The 17,815-nt window shown below is 40.1% G+C and overlaps 1 protein-coding gene across 1 annotated transcript; it reads left to right on the top strand.

The window, feature by feature from the left end:
* The first annotated feature begins 348 nt into the window (after positions 1 to 348).
* Positions 349 to 17,299, top strand: sgk2b (serum/glucocorticoid regulated kinase 2b). The gene is made up of 12 exons (XM_057835495.1): positions 349 to 474; positions 1,142 to 1,217; positions 1,286 to 1,358; positions 1,447 to 1,472; positions 5,573 to 5,630; positions 5,714 to 5,797; positions 5,867 to 5,998; positions 7,668 to 7,780; positions 7,874 to 8,093; positions 16,080 to 16,235; positions 16,314 to 16,403; positions 16,483 to 17,299. Exons 1-12 carry the CDS (start codon positions 408 to 410, stop codon positions 16,615 to 16,617), a joined length of 1,230 nt encoding a protein of 409 aa, XP_057691478.1. The 5' UTR covers positions 349 to 407; the 3' UTR covers positions 16,618 to 17,299.
* Positions 17,300 to 17,815: the final 516 nt, after the last annotated feature.

Here is a 17,815-nt window from a genome sequence, read left to right as displayed (position 1 = left end):
TCAGTGATGTAAATAAGAAACAAGCTAAACCGGAGTGCGCAGTGTTACAGTTTGAATACATATTGAACAGTAATTTTCTTTCTTTTTATCTTTGGTCCTTGTAAAACTGGATAGTTCATTCAAATGAACCATACCAGAAAAACAACAATAGTTTCTAAAGATATCAAACAAGTCATTTAGGTTGGAATCAATATACATCCAGTCAAACGGTGTTCACCTACCTCACTCCAAATGTGGCCTTAACAGGAAGTCCGCAAACTCTGAGGGTCTTTAAACGCACCACTGCTGGTCATTTGGGTGGAGGTCTGTCAAAGGAGCTTAGAGTAGTTTGAGACAAGCTCTGGTCATCTTTAACTTCCCTGGCCTGGTAATTCACTTCATCTATCTCACTCTTTGTTCTGGTCCACATGACTTTGACTCACGACCAAGGAATGACTTACTCCAAAATGAGGAGGCTTGTGTCATTTTTCTCAGGTAAGGAGGTTACTGTATTTTTAATTAGCAAGACTGATGTCATGCAGTCTTTGTAGATGATAGGCAACGTAATGCATAGAAACTACAAATTGGTATGGAAAATGTAATGAAATAGTCTTCAGTAACCCCTTCAGGCATAAATTATGTTTTTATTTTGTTACCCTAAACATTCATTCGTCTCTACTAGTCAACATGGATTGGACGTCTAGTGTCATCAATGGCACGGAAGCATCAGCATTCACTGCTAATCTTCAAGGCCTGAATGAATTGGACGGCTATCCTCGTCGATGGCATGCAAATTAAATATTAGGGGAGAAAAAAAACAACTTTAGAGTGTTACTTCTAATATTTTACTTTTTTCAATGACCAAAAACAGTCACTTGCCTTAAGTGCCAACATTTGTTTAGCTGTCCACTGTAGTGATCCCTGTCCCTGAAAGGGTTAAATGTCATTTTTAGAATTTAAAATCTCTATTAGCACTGTGAATTATTCTTTTGAACTATCTCTTGTAAAGGAAAATATTTAACAGAACTCTCATTTTCCTTGTCTTATGTTGGAAGGCTTCTCATTACATGTTTTTGTGTGTGCTACTTTAAGTATGGCAGGGGGCATTGAGACAGTCAAGTGATAAAATGTTATATAACTAACCTTCCGCTCCTTCTTTCAGCTCTGCTCAAGGGGAGGAAAAATCTCTTCGGGGAATTGTTACACAAACCCGGCCCCTATCAGCCCCTTTGCCAGCAGTAAGTTGCCATCAAAATACTTCTTCAAAAATATGATACGAATAAATGCAATGTCCTCTCACTTGAAGCCAGGACACTCCGAGGATCCCTCGCCCATGGAACAAAAAAAGTAACAAGACGATGGAGGACAAAGGCACCATGGTGAGCACGAGATGACACGTTTTGGGTAATTTGACAGGAAATGAAACAAACGATGACTTCATGACCTTTTGTGTATTTTCCTTCTCAGGTCGCAGTAAAGTCTCACCTCTCCTTGTGAGTACATTTCTGGAGCTGTCGTTATGGTAAAATTTGGTATATTGAGAACATCAGCGAATAAGCGAGGCCAACACATTGTTAAAACAAAAACAAAAAAAAGCATAACTCACTGACTGATAACATATAAATATAGTATGACACATACAAATGCAAAATGTAAAGGGAAAACTCCCAACTTTAATATAGGAAATAAAAATGAGTGGAAGCGTGATGAGGGTGTCCACTGAATGGTTCAGTGCGTGTGGTTTTCAACATGGATTCAATGGAAATACGTACAGTGGGGCAAATAATTATTTAGTCAACCACCAATTGTGCAAGCTCTCCTACTTGAAAAGATTAGAGAGGCCTGTAATTGTCAACATGGGTAAACCTCAACCATGAAAGACAGAATGTGGAAAAAAAAAAATCACATTGTTTGATTTTTAAAGAATTTGTTTGCAAATTAGAGTGGAAAACATGTATTTGGTCACCTACAAACAAGCAAGATTTCTGGCTGTCAAACAGGTCTAACTTCTTCTAACGAGGTCTAACGAGGCGCCACTCGTTACCTGTATAAACGGCACCTGTTATAACTCTATATCGGTATAAAAGACACCTGTCCACAACCTCAGTCAGTCACACGCCAAACTCCACTATGGCCAAGGCCAAAGAGCTGTCGAAGGACACCAGAGACAAAATTGTAGACCTGCACCAGGCTGGGAAGACAATCTGCAATAGGTAAAACACTTGGTGTAAAGAAATCAACTGTGGGAGCAATTATTAGAAAATGGAAGACATACAAGACCACTGATAATCTCCCTCGATCTGGGGCTCCATGCAAGATCTCACCCCGTGGCGTCAAAATGATAACAAGAACGGTGAGCAAAAATCCCAGAACCACACGGGGGGACCTAGTGAATGACCTACAGAGAGCTGGGACCACAGAAGCAAAGGCTACTATCAGTAACACAATGCGCCGCCAGGGACTCAAATCCAGCACTGCCAGACGTGTTCCCCTGCTGAAGAAAGTACACGTCCAGGCCCGTCTGCGGTTCGCTAGAGAGCATTTGGATGACCCAGAAGAGGACTGGGAGAATGTGTTATGGTCAGATTAACCCAAAATAGAAGTTTTTGGTAGAAACACAGGTTCTCGTGTTTGGAGGAGAAAGAATACTGAATTGCATCCGAAGAACACCATACCCACTGTGAAGCAATGGGGTGGAAACATCATGCTTTGGGGCTGTTTTTCTGCAAAGGGACCAGGACGACTGATCTGTGTAAAGGAAAGAATGAATGGGGCCATGTATCGAGAAATTTTGAGTGAAACTCTCCTTCCATCAGCAAGGGCACTGAAGATGAGACGTGGCTGGGTCTTTCAGCATGACAATGATCAAAAACACATAGCTAGGGCAACAAAGGAGTGGCTTCGTAAGAAGCATTTCAAGGTTATGGAGTGGCCTAGCCAGTCTCCAGATCTCAACCCCATAGAAAATCTGTGGAGGGAGTTGAAAGTCCGTGTTGCCCAACGACAGCCCCAAAACATCATTGCTCTAGAGGAGATCTGCATGGAGGAATGGGCCAAAATACCAGCAAGTGTGTGAAAAGCTTGTGAAAAGTTACAGAAAACGTTTGGCCTCCGTTATTGCCAACAAAGGATACATAAGAAAGTATTGAGATGAACTTTTGGTATTGACCAAATACTTATTTTCCACCATGATTTGCAAATAAATTCTTTAAAAATTTTCAGGTTTTTTTTCCCCACATTCTGTCTCTCATGGTTGAGGTTTACTCAAGTTGAGAATTACAGGCCTCTCTAATATTTTCAAGTGGGATAACTTGCTCAATTAGTGGTTGACTAAATACTTATTTGCCCCACTGTATGTATGAGCAGAAAACACTTTTGGTTAGTTTAAGAGATGCTGAGAAAAGATGAGAATTTGTCTCTTGTGGGATCAGAAAAATTCAGAAATCAGCCACATCGTTTATTAGGTCGCATGGGTTAAAGCTAAAGGGAAACTGTGGTGGCTTACAGTCCCAGTATCATCATATTAGGTATCATCTGTTGGCAATTTGTTCAGGATACAGACTCATGCATTAGGATCTGGGAAAACAGTCATTGACTTCATAATGTATTGACGGGGCGCGGGGGCGATGAATAGGGGGCCTGCGTTGTTGGCGAGGCCATCAAAGCTGACTGAGCGGAATCACAGACAAAGAGCTTTTGTCGTTGAAAATTCTTGTGAATAAATGCTTAAATCCCCGAATTCTTTATAGATATGGATGTAAAAACAGTCTCGATTCTCGGTTAAAAGCAAAAAAATGTGCAGTTAGCGTTTATTTTACGTAAATAATTCGAAGTACAATGCTAGTGTGTTAGTGAATGGAGCTAGCTGCCGCCTGATGTAAACAGAGCTTTTGCGGTGAAAATTCTTGTGAATAAATGCTTAAATCCCCGAATTCTTTATAGATATGGACGTAAAAACTAGGGGTGTAACAAAATATCGAAATGGTGATATATCGTGATACTTTGTATCCCAAAAGGTTTTCGATATGCTCCTGCCAAGAATCGAGATATCATTTTGAAAAGGTGTCAATGTCTAAAAAAAAAGTAAATAAAAAGGAACCAACAAGTTTCTACCAAAATCTTCCACCATAATAGTGTCTCAGTTAACTCTAAGGCTGCATTGTGCACGACGCCCAATCCTTTTAGACTGAGGGTTTTCAGGGCATTTACAGGTTACTTGCAGTTCATTTTAGGGCATTCATAGGTCATTTCCTGTTCATTTGAGTCACTGCCTATTCATTTGGGGGATTCCCAGGTGACTTCCTGTTCTGTAAGTCAAAATCAATACGAAGTGACCCATAAAATACCCCTAAATCAATAGGAAGTAACGAAGATCAACAGGTAAGTGACCTTAAATGGCCCAAAATTTCCTCATTGCCTGGTATTGGCTGCCACTGACGGCGGCCATAGACGTTCAAATGGATTGGACGTCTACTAGTGATAAACTCATTTCAATTCACAGCAGACGCTTGTTTTTCTGTTTATCAGTTGTTGGTCAGAAAATCATTCTAGGATATTCTTCAAATGTATTGATAATCGTTGCAATGGCATATTGTGAGATCATCGTTATCGTGAGCTTTGAATCGCAAATCGTATCGTATCGTTAGGTACCAAGAGGTTCCAACTCCTAGTAAAAACAGTCTCGATTCTTGGTTTAAAGCAAAAAAACGTTCAGTTAGCGTTTATTTTACGTAAATACGTCGAAGTACAATGCTAGTCGGTTAGTGAATGTAGCTAGCAGCCGTCTGATGTAAGCAGTTTTTCTGGTGAAAATTCTTGTGAATAATTGCTTCAATCCCCTGATTCTTTATTGATATGGACGTAAAACAGTCTTGATTCTTGATTAAAAGCAAAAAAAAAAGACGTCCAGTTAGCATTTATTTTACGTAAATATTGCGAACAATGCAGTAGCGGCTAATTTCTCCCATTGATTTTTTCACAACGTTTGAAAATGCATGCATGGTACAAAAAATATAATAATTACCTTGAATTCTCGAACAAATCACTCCTGAGACAATCCTTCCTGTTTGTATGCGGTACAGTTTTCGTACTTTTTCAATAGAAATCCGGTGTTGCGTGCGTGTTTGTGAATAGCTCTTCTTGACGTGGGCGGCCCCCTACTTGAATGCGAGGCGCAGTGCATAAACGATCTGAGCCGTCAATACATTATGAAGTCTATGAAACAGTTTACACTAGCTCAGCTTTGTGTGTTTATAATGAATGTGAATAGAGAACAGTCATATACAGCGGATCCTCCTTTTATAAGTTTTATTCTCTGACTAACACTCAGCTAGCTGACACAGCAATAAAGTCCTGATGACAGTAAGTATTTATATAAAAAACACTTCTAGGCCATGAATAAAAAAAAAATCTGCCTATTCTTACTCTTGCTGGATCATTCAGGCTCATCAACAAATAACACAAGTTGATCTTTTTTCACATGAATGAATGATTTTGTTTAATATTTTGTTAATTTAATTGACATTTTTTTAGTTTCCAAGCTGGCATTACATTGAAGCTAAAACATACAAATGCATTCATATGTGTTTTTCAGGATGAAACCTTCTGACTTTGATTACCTCAAAGTTATCGGCAAAGGGAGTTTTGGAAAGGTAGTTTTATTCCACACTTTCTTTTTTAGTTACAGTATATGTGTTGTTTTTGTTTAGTGTTCATTCACCATCCTCTGAATCAGGTGCTGCTGGCACGACATAGAAAACATGGAGGCTACTATGCTGTGAAAGTATTACAAAAACAGACCATTGTTATGAGGAAAGAGGTAAATTACCTGCCTGCCAACTGACTTGCCTACATACAGTATGTCACATTGTTTTGACTGTAATTTTAGCAGCAACATGTGATGGTTGAGAGGAGCGTACTACTTAAAGGACTACAGCACCCCTTCCTGGTGGGACTCCACTACTCCTTCCAGACACCAAACATGCTCTACTTTGTCGTGGACTACGTGAATGGAGGAGAGGTAAATGTAGACAATATTCACAGTCGTCTTTCAAAGTACTAAATTCATTTTGGACTATACAGTCAAATGAAAAAATAGGACACCCTATGGAAGCCTCTGACATATTTGGTCATATGGATATTTAATATCAATGTTAACAATCTTTAAAGATTCAAGTAATAGAACTAAACAATTAAAACAAAGAAAAGTCTTTTTTAAAATAACTTTCTGTAAAATGTCATTTTAAATAAATGCAATTTCTGTTGAAGAATAAATTAGGACACCCCCACATTCAATCCTACTTAAAATGGCTAAAATCACACACAGGTGTATCACATCAGGTGATTAGAACATCTGGTGTTTTGAAGGAGGCTTGCCGTATTTAAACTTCACATTTAGTTTGGTGTGCCACTGACTGTTGAAGTAAGAGAAAACACAACGGTGAGATCAAAGGAGCTGCCTATAGCCTTCAGAAAGAAGATTGTAGACGCTTATGAGTCTGGTAAGGGATTTCAAAAGATCTCAAAAGAATATAAAATCAGCCATTCCACTGTCCAGAAAATAGTCTACAAGTGGAGGACATTCAAAACAACAGCCAACATGCCCAGGTCTTGCAGTCCAAGCAAGTTCACCCCGAACCAGACCGCAAGATGCTAAAAGAAGTCTCCAAAAACACTAAAATGTCATCACAGGACCTATACAGCAGGCTCTTGCTACTGTTGATGTGAAAGAGCATGCCTCTACAATCAGAAAGAGACTTCACAAGTTTAACCTTCATGGGAGGTGTGCAATGAGGAAACTGTTGCTCTTCAAGAAGAACATGAAGGCCAGACTGAAGTTTGCCAGAGTGAATGTAGACAAAGACCAGGACTTCTGAAATAATGTTCTTTGGACAGATGAATCTAAAATTGAATGATTTGGACACCAGAACCGAGGACATGTTTGGCGTAAACCCAATACAGCATTCCAGGAAAAGAACCTCATACCAACTGTGAAGCATGGTGGTGGGAGTGTCATGGTTTGGGGATGCTTTGCTGCAGCAGGACCTGGCCAGCTCACCATCATAGAATCCACCAGAATTCTATCTTGTATCAGAGGGTGCTGAGGAACATGTGAGATCATCTGTGAAAAAATTGTAGTGAAACCGGACCATGTAACATGACCATGACCTAAAACATACCAGTAAATCCACCAAGGACTGGCTGAAAAGGAAGAAATGGAGAGTGCTGGAATGGTCGAGTCAAAGGCCAGATTTTATTCCCATTGAGATACTGTGGGGTGACTTGAAACGGGCTGTACATGCAAGAAACCCCTCAAACATCTCACAGCTGAAAGTTTTCTGTGTTGAGGAGTGGGGCAAATTTTCTTCAGACCGATGTCAAAGGCTGGTAGATGGCTACAAAAAGCGTCTCACTGAAGTTATTCCAGCCAAAGGGGGTAACACTAGCTATTAGGTGGTAGGGTGTCCTAACTTCTTCCTCAGTTAGAATACGAATTTTTGTTTATATATTTGGTCTAATGAGTGAAACAATATTAATTTTTGTTGTTTATCTGCAATTACATCACTTTCTTTTCCAGAGATAAAGAAAAACAAGATCAGACATTGATATGTGAACATTTCTTAATAAAGAACTGAATTAATGGGGTGTCCTAATTTTTTCACATGACTGTAAGTATTTTCCTCTTTCAGCTTTTCTACCATCTCCAGAAAGAGGGCTCATTTCCTGAAAGCAGGGCTGCTTTTTACGCTGCAGAAATGGCCATGGCGCTGGGCTACCTTCACTCCTTAGACATTGTTTACAGGTACATTGAGTAAAACAGCTGTGGCTCTAACACATGAGAAGTTGACAGTAATGCATAATTATTAAATTATTTTTGCATGTGTTTTTGTGTCAGAGATCTAAAGCCGGAGAACATTTTGCTGGATAGCGAAGGTCACGTGAAGCTGACTGACTTTGGACTATGCAAGGAAGGCGTGGCTGCAGGCGGGCTTATGCGTACTTTCTGTGGAACGCCTGAATACCTGGCTCCGGAGGTGCTGCAAGGTCACACGTACAGTCCTGCAGTGGACTGGTGGGGACTTGGCAGTGTGCTTTTTGAGATGCTATATGGACTGGTGAGAGCAGGATTTTTTTTCTGTCTGTGTGTGTGATGCAGAAGTCCTTTGCAATGTGAATATTTGCATTTTGTAAAATTAGTTCAACTAGTAGGTTGCCATTGTTGTTGACGTCACAGTGCAGTGACGTCACATGGTTACACTGCCGGGCATTCAGAGTATAACTCTCGCGACATAAACATGTCACTGGTTTAACCCTTTCAATTTGAACCCGAGAGGAACATTAATGAGTGTGACAGCACTGTCGATATTTAACAAAACGAGCAGCAAAGGCAAAATGAACAGGAAAGATTGGATGAGACATGATGAGAGTTGGAAAAAAAAACGGTGTTCTGCCAAAAACGAAACGTCCAACACGAGGCGAATTTGACACCCAAAATACTATCGTGCATTTTCAGCTTGTTTTGTTTAGTTGAATACAGACAGAACCATAGACTTCATAATATATTGACAGGACAAGGGGCGCGAGGCCGATTAATATGTGGCCTATCTCCGTCAAAGCTGACCGATTGGAAACACGGACGTAGAGCTTTTTTACGTTGAAAATTCTTATGAATAAATGCTTAAATCACTGAATTTTATCTAGAGTAATGTAATGTCTGACCAGTAGAGCAAGATGGCGCCCCTGTGTTTGGCTGGCCGTCTCACTCTGCTCGATGTATTGTTATTTTGCCTGTATTTACTACTTGTTATACGGACAGTGTCACCGCTGCACGTGTACGATCGCCTGACACTTTTTAATATACGTGACACGTTGGAAAAGTTGCCGTATGGTGGCTATAGTCACTCAAAGTCACCGCCGCCTTTTTTGGCGTTTTTACCACCACATCTACGGCGTCTTCCTTGTTGGTTGCCTCGTACCTACCGCCGCCGGAGACGTGGAAAGCGGGGAGGAATTGCAGTCAAATTAAAAGCCTACCTGGCGTCCTATCGCTGCGATCGCTATCATCCACCGGCTAGACCCCTGACTGCCTTCAAGGGATATGATCTACGGAGTTCCTTGGAGTTCCGTTATCGGTGGCTTCGGCTGACTAACCGGGACGTCGGGACGCTACTTCCGCGTTGTCGGCCGGTGAGGCTTTCCCTGCATGGCTCTGTGCCGGGGAACCTTCGCCCGCTCCGCGGCTTCACCCCCACAGCTGAGCACTCCCTGGTTCATTCAGCGCTAATTAACACAAGGTCCCTTACGAATAAGACGTTTATTTTGAACGACTTCTTTTCGACACATCATTTGGATTTCCTTTTTCTAACGGAGACCTGGCTGAAACCAGGTGAATGCAGCGCCTTTTCGGAGCTCCTCCCATCTGGCTGCTGTTTTTTCAGCACCCCGCGAGCGTCTGGCCGTGGTGGCGGCCTGGCTGCTGTATTCAAGGACAAGTTCAAATGTAGGACCATAACTGCTCATAATTATTCAAGTTTTGAACTGCAGTTATTCTCTATCGCGCATTCTCCCCCATTGCTTTGTGCCACTATTTATCGGCCCCCTGGTTTTAACAAGGATTTTATCCAGGAGTTTTCTGAGTTTTTATCAGACTTTATTCCAACATTTGGCAGGGTTTTAATTTGCGGGGATTTTAACATTCACGTCTGCTGCTCTGCAAATCAGCTGGCGAATGAGTTTAAAGGACTTCTGGACTCATTTGGCCTCACCCAGTCTGTGAATGCACCAACTCATGAGCATGGTCACACTTTGGATCTGGTGATTTCGCTTGGGCTTTCAGTCTCCATCAGAGAAATAGTGGATACTGCCATCTCGGACCACCTTCCCATCATTTTTTACTTTGCTGCCCCTTTGTCTGCAGAAAAGCAAATTTCTCCAGCTTGTTACCGCCGGCGCATCACTCCATCCACAGCAGGAGAGTTTGTGACTGCATTTGGAGACCTGCAGCAGCATCCTGACGCCGTTCTGCCTTCTCCTGTCTGCTCAGACAGTCTTCTCTCCATTTTTTGTTCCACCTGCACTGCTGTTTTGGACTCCATTGCCCCTCTACGGCAAAAAAGTTCCAAACCCAAAGCCACTCCATGGTTTAATGACTATACCCGCCTGCTTAGGCAAAAATGCAGGCGGGCTGAACGTCAATGGAAAAAGGACAAACTCCATGTTTCTTTGGAATTGCTGAGGGACACCTTGGCTACCTATCAGGAGGCCCTAAAACAGGCCAAGTCGAATTATTTATCTTCTATTATACATAACAGCTCCAGCCATCCAAGACTGCTTTTTAACACAATTGACTCTGTTTTACACCCGCACCCCACTGTCTTAACTGATGTGTCAGGTGCCACTTGTGAGGAGTTTCTCGCTTTCTTTCAAAACAAAGTCTCTTCGGTCAGGCAAAATGTCTGCAATTCGGGTATCTCATCAGATAATCTACATCCTCCAGAACTGCTCACTGTTTTTGAACAATTTGATCTCCTTTCATTGTCATCTCTGTCTGAAATAGTTAGTGGCATGAAACCCACTAACTGTCTGTTAGATATAATTCCAGCTGGGCTTCTAAAGGAAGTCTTTAGTTGCCTCGGACCAAGTCTGTTGGCTCTTATAAATAACTCTCTCAGTACCGGTTCTGTCCCAGCTGCCTTCAAACAGGCTGTAGTCAGACCCCTTCTTAAAAAACCCCATCTCGACTCCTCCGTGCTGTCCAATTTTAGACCCGTCTCCCACTTGTCTTTCCTTTCTAAAGTTTTAGAAAAAGTTGTTTTTATTCAATTGCAAACATTTCTAGAGACAAACTCCACCCTTGACAAGTTTCAATCAGGCTTCAGGTCCAGACATAGCACTGAGTCAGCACTGTTAAAAGTGCACAACGACATTGCCCTTTCTGTAGATAATGGAAACCCAGCAATCCTTGTTTTACTAGATCTCACAGCAGCATTTGATACAGTCGACCACACAGTCCTTGTATCTCGTCTAGAACACTTTATAGGTATCCGTGGTAAAGCTCTACAGTGGTTTAAATCGTACCTGGAACATAGGACCTTCTCAGTAATGATTGGGGAATTTTCCTCCTCACAAACCTCTCTGTCTTGTGGGGTGCCACAAGGCTCCATTTTAGGGCCTGTTCTCTTTGCACTTTATCTCCTACCTTTAGGATCAGTTATAAAAAAACATAATATCTCTTTTCATTTTTATGCTGATGACCTGCAGCTGTATCTCCCCCTGAGACCCAACGAACAAACTGCTCTCACTAAATTAATGGAGTGCATATCCGATGTGAAGCAGTGGCTAGCGCAAAACTTTTTACATCTTAACGAAAGCAAAACTGAATATATTACTTTTGGCACACCTTCTATGTTAAATGCCCTTGAGCCCAACCCTGGCACTCTGGCTCCCTTTTTTAAAACACATGTTAAAAATCTCGGAGTGATATTCGATTGCAGGCTCAACTTTGAAAAACAGATTAGTTCTGTTGTAAGAGCAAGTTTTTTCCAGCTCCGTCTCCTGGCCAAAGTGAAGCCTTTTCTTACTCGCCACGACTTGGAAAAAGCAATTCACGCTTTTATAAACTCAAGGCTGGATTACTGCAACGCTCTTTATGTTGGTCTTCCCAAATCCTCAGTTTCTCGTCTCCAACTTGTTCAAAATGCTGCTGCTCGATTTTTAACAGATACACCTAGACGTGAACATATTACCCCCGTGCTATCATCGCTCCACTGGCTTCCAGTCCATTTTAGAATTGATTTTAAACTTTTACTGTTTGTTTTTAATTCTATTAATGGCCAGGCTCCTTCTTACTTATCAGAAATTTTAACCATCCGTAACTCTGGCAGGAGTCTTCGCTCTACCGGCCAACTTCATTCGCAAGTCCCAAGGTCCAAACTCAAACAGTGGGGAGACCGATCTTTTGCGGTTGCTGCACCCAGGTTATGGAATAGTCTTCCCCCGGAAATCCGCACCACTACAAATTTGGGCCTTTTTAAATCTCGTTTAAAGACACACCTTTTTAGACTCGCCTTTCCCCAAGATTAGTTTAGCCTGGTTTTATTTCTTTAGGGTTTTTAATGTTTTCGGATTTTATCTGTTTTATTGTTTTGTTTGGTGTCTGACTAATCGTGATGCGATGGTTCGTTTTTTTTTCTTTTCTTTTCTTCCTAATGTCATTTTATAACACTTTCCTGCCTTTTATTTACTATGTGCCATGTTTCTCTTTGTTGTAAAGCACTTTGGGGACCTTTCGGGTTTTGTAAAGGGCTATATAAATAAATTTGATTTGATTTGATTTGATTTGATGTAGATATGGACATAAAACAGTCTCGATTCTTGGGTAAAAGTAAGAAAAAACGAGCAGTTAGCATTTATTTTACATAAATATGTTGAATTTGCTGCTAGTCTTTAAGCCACTGTGGCGCCGCCTTATCACCACAAAGAGTTTTTTACTTTGAAAATTCTTGTGAACAAATGTTTAAATCCCTGAATTCTTTATAGATATGGACATAAAACAGTCTTGATTCTTTGTTAAAAGAGCAAAGAACCGGGCGGTTAGCATTTATTTTACGTAAATATTGCGAATTATGACGCCAACCCGGTAGCGATTAATTTCTCCCATTGTTTTTTTCCCAACGTTTCAAAATGCATGCAAGGTACGAAAAATAATTATTACCTTGAATCCTCGAACAAATCACTCCTTCCTGAAAGACAATCCTTCCTGTTTGTATGCGGTACAGTTTTCGTACATTTTCAACATAAATCTGGAGTTGGATCGCTCTATGTGTTTGAGAATAACTGCGACCGACTTCGACGTACTGAAGCGGAGTGTGGAACGGCCCCCTACTTGAAGGCGTGACGCAATGTCTGGGGAATGTGTACTGTCAATATAATTATGAAGTCTATGCTGCTTTAAAGCTACCACAAGAAAACACGATGCTTAAAAGTATGCGAGGGAAACACATGCAAAAAGTATTTTGAGGCAATGAAAAGGTAAGAAAAGACTCAATAAAAACACAAATAGTAAGTACTCGCCGCTTTTAACCGATGAGTGCGTGTTGGATGTCTCTTCGCCTAGAAGGAATTACAGTAACCCCGTATTGTTCGTCTTGTGACAGTGACAAACTACGTCATCACCCCGAGCGTCCATAAACCATGGCGCCCTCCGTAGGTCAAAACAGGTACTAAATAATATAGATTTTTAAATTAATGGCAATATTTCATGTGTTTCTAATAACATATTTTGGATCAAGTTGACACGCGAGGTATATATTCAGAATCTTTTTTTTGTTGTCATTGAGCAAGAAACACAATGACATTAAAATACATACAGGAACTCTCATGGACATTAACGGAAGAACAGTACAAATAATTGAGTAATCTAAGTATAAAAAAAATAAATAGGTGAAAAAGTGAATAAATGGGTAAAAGAGCAAGAGGTGTTCTATGGGAACAGGAATGAGAGAACAACAACAGGGTGTGTTTGTTAATGTGTATTTCACTGGGGAACAGATTTTATGTTATTTTAGGTCTAACAGCTGTTTTTGACTAATTTCTGGGAATGGAATCCAAAACTGATCCCAGTTTTTCTTTATCAGATCAACTTTTTGAATAGGTTGGGGGGGGGGGGGGGGGACAACTGTAAAAACTGGAAACAACTGTACTGAGTCACTAAAAATATTAAACTTATTTTATTTTCTATTTGAAAAAAATAAAATAAAATATTGACCTAAGATGAAATTTGAAAGAAACAGGCATGGCTGCTATGTTAAACGCTACAGTATTATGTTTGTACAAAGGATGGCATGTTGTGTGCATGTAGCAACAGCATACCGGTAGTAAGTATCGTAATTTTCAGAGTGTAAGCAGCTACCTTTTTCCTTCATTTTGAATCCTGCGGTTTATAGTCCAGTGTGGCTTATTTGTGGATTTATTTGGGTTAAAAGGTAACAATTTTTTTCGACAGTGGCATTATAAGACCATCATAATTATGACATGCCACTATCATAGGCATTACAAAATGCTTATGACAAATGTCAGTAAGTGTCATCTGACAAATTATGTCACTAACTCCATTTATGTCCAGCTTGGATTTTTAACATCCATTCAGATGTAAGATGATCATTTACCGGATAACACTAAATGACATCTGTTATAAGCATTCATTAATGCTCATGACAGTGTCATGTCATAATTATTAGGGTTGTTCCGATCATGTTTTTTTGCTCCCGATCCGATCATTTTAGTTTGAGTATCTGCCGACCCCGATATTTCCAGATCCGATTGTTTTTTTTTTTGCTCCCGATTCTATTCCAATCATTCCCGATAATTTTTCCCGATCGTATACATTTGGCAATGCATTAAGAAAAAAATGAATAAAACTCGGACGAATATATACATTCAACATACAGTACATAAGTACTGTATTTGTTTATTATGACAATAAATCATCAAGATGGCATTTACATTATTAATATTCTTTCTGTGAGAGGGATCCACGGATAGAAAGGCTTGTGACTTTGTATATTGTGACTAAAGATTGCCATCTTGTGTATTTGTTGAGCTTTCAGTAAATGATACTGTAGCCATGCCCAAAGGCATGATGGGAAGTGGAACCATGACTGTGCGTAGTGCTACCAATTGATATATCTTCTCTGTGTTGGGAAATAACATAAGGTGTTAAGAAAAAGATCAAATGCTACCTTGCTTCCCCACATTGTTTCCCATGATATTTCTAATCATAGGGAGAGGGGTTGTAAGGCTTTAGCCAATTAAAAAAAGGTTCCAAAGGCTGCCAAAATTCACTCTACTCATTTTATGCTGCCTTTTATCTCTCTATATTGGTAAAACGGCGCCATTACAGATTGAGCGCGACAATGCGTGAGTGGGTCGTGCAGCGCATGCATTAATTGCGTTAAATATTGTAACGTGATACATTTTTTAAAAAATTAATTACCGCCGTTATCGGGATAAATTTGATACCCCTACCTTAAGCCTAAACTAAAGACTCTGGATGAGTGTAACATATTATGTCTGTAACATTAAATACAATTAGAAAACCATTTAATTAAAAAATATATATATATATATTAAAAAAAGGCATGGCCGATTTTTTTTTGCCGATTCCGATACTTTGAAAATGATGTGATCGGACCCGATCGGACATCTCTAATAATTATAATTGTCTAATAACAGTCTTATGGCAGCACTGTCAAATAAAGTGTTACCAAATACCATAACTAGCAACTAATGAAACAACTAGAACAGGGACTGAAGAAATAATTATCACAAAACATTAATTTTGATTGTTATTTACATCTGTAACGCTGCACTGCATGCTTGGAGCCATGTTGGACAACAACAGTGTTAACAGCATGTGCCGGCAGAGGTTGTTTGTCTCCCTCAAGGGGGCACTGATGGCCAAATGAAGCTTCTTGGTGGTTCATTTGGTCTTATTACAGTTAAGTCGTATGATGCCGCTGTCAAATAAAGTTTTATCTTTTGGTGTAAATATCCGATAATACAGTGAGCACAACGGCGGCTTATAGCCCAGTGCGGCTTATCCCTGAACAAATGTCGTTTTCGTGTCAAATTTGGTGGATGGCGTTTTTTAGTCAGGTGTGCCTTATAGTGCGATTTGTAGAAAAAAAAAAGTGATTGAGAAAAATCCAGACCCGTGTTAAATTCCGCACCGAAAAACTGCGGTAGTTAAAACAGCAGTTAGACCTAAAACAACAGAAATTTGTTTTCCAGATTGAGCTGGTGTTATGGTCCAGTGTTCATTCGGGTATTTACATCAAGTGAGTATGCAGTAAATTAGTATTTAAATACATATTTTTTATTTAAATATGCTTTTTCAAAAAACATGTTATCTGTACGATATCAGCATTGGCCAATAACACACAACGAGGTATTGAAATTGGGAACCAAAAATTGGTATTGGTGCAACATTGGATTTGATCATAGCAAACGACACACATACATATACTAGACTGATATGATTTTTCAAATCACCTCACCCCTAAGCATCTTTTCATCATATTTTACCCTGTTTGTTGTGTCAGCCTCCATTTTACAGCCACAGCAAAGCAGAGATGTTTGAGAAGATACTCCACGCACCTCTTCACCTGCGTAGCGGAACATCTGAGGCGGCGTGCTCACTCTTAGAGGGCTTACTGGAGCGAGAGGTCTCCAGACGCTTGGGGGAGAGCCGTGACATTGTAAGATCACAATGCAGAAGACTTATTTACCCTATACACCCATATAAATACAGCAAAATTCATCTTTCATATTTTTAGGAGGAGCTGCAGGAACATCCATTCTTTGCTTCTATCAACTGGGATTGCCTACTGGCCAAAAAAGTCAGACCTCCATTCATCCCCAATGTGGTAACTCTACAACTACTATACATACAGTATGTTTTTTATATACTGCATCATGTAGATCTTAAGTCTTCTCTTTTTGAAGACGAGTCCTTGTGACATCAGCTATATCGACCCCGAGTTCACGCTACAACCCGTGCCTGCCTCCATGAATGACAGATGTCCAATTGGCGGGACAACTGAAACCTTCATAGGGTTCTCCTACATGAAGACTACATGAGCTGCCATGTGGCTTCCAGGAGTAACAATTGTACAAAGTATTTATTTATTTTTCTATGCAATAAATGTAAATCATGTGTGTAATTTGTTCACTCTCATGAATATGTGTTTAAGTGTTTTACTTGTTGTCTGTCTGGTTGCCTTCGAATTGACTGGCGAGCAGTCCAGATTCCAGATCCCTGAACCGGATAAGTGATATAGTAAATCAATGTATGGTAAATGTGTTTGGATGATTTTGAAGTGCTTGCAGTGGCGCCACCAGGGGGTGGCCAGGGGTGGCCACAGCCCCCCCATAAATTTGTTGGCCACCCCGCTTGCCAGTATATCGTTAGATTATTGTAGCATCAGTTATGCATTTCATCCCAAATGAATGCATTAATTTTGTTTTGTTAAATGTACACCTTATGCCTAAAATATACATAACACAATAAAACAGAATTGTTGTGGAACTCAAAATATTGACTGGACATTAATGGGCTATGCACATTAAATCATTAGTAACATCAAATATTACACAATACACCAAAGTATGTCAGTAGCCGTGTCCTTAAGTCTTAAGTCTGATAGTTTTCCCCTTACCTTTTTACTGCAACAATATAATGAAAACCTGAAATTATGGCTTTTAGTTTTGGTGTGCTACCGCAAGATTTTAATTGGCTCCATCTGACCACCCCTATGAAAAATTTCTGGAGGCGCCACTGAGTGCTTGTAAAGACACTTTTGATCAAAACGTTTGCAGAGTAACCTAATGGCTACAACCATACATCTAATTCTATATGGACAGTTTGTCCAGGTCCTGCACCTATTCACTTCAAAAGATTTTCATCCAAGTGTTGCAAATAATGGTTTTGTACATTACATGTCTGCAATTCCTAAATGGTAAATGTCATTTTTTGTGTAACCTCCTAAATAAAGGTGAAAATCTCCATCAAATCATAGTTTCTTCATTTCAGTTCAATTGTGGTAAAGGCAAACAGTAGCGGTTCTAAGATTTTTGTGAAACGGGCCAAGAAGGGGCCACATGTAACCCACAGGGGCCAAGTGTCGCTGCCATCTTTGTTCAGTGTTTGTTTTGGTCATTGTGGCAATACGCAGATTATCCTACATGTGCCGGTAAAAGCATCTTTGCTTGAGGGTCAAGCAGTGATGAACCAGTAAAATTTGTAACAATTCGTATTAAATCATACTGTATGCAAGTA

This window comes from Corythoichthys intestinalis, chromosome 4, assembly GCF_030265065.1.
Source record: "Corythoichthys intestinalis isolate RoL2023-P3 chromosome 4, ASM3026506v1, whole genome shotgun sequence".
NCBI lineage: Eukaryota > Metazoa > Chordata > Actinopteri > Syngnathiformes > Syngnathidae > Corythoichthys > Corythoichthys intestinalis.
This window is presented reverse-complemented; position numbering and strand designations above follow the sequence as displayed.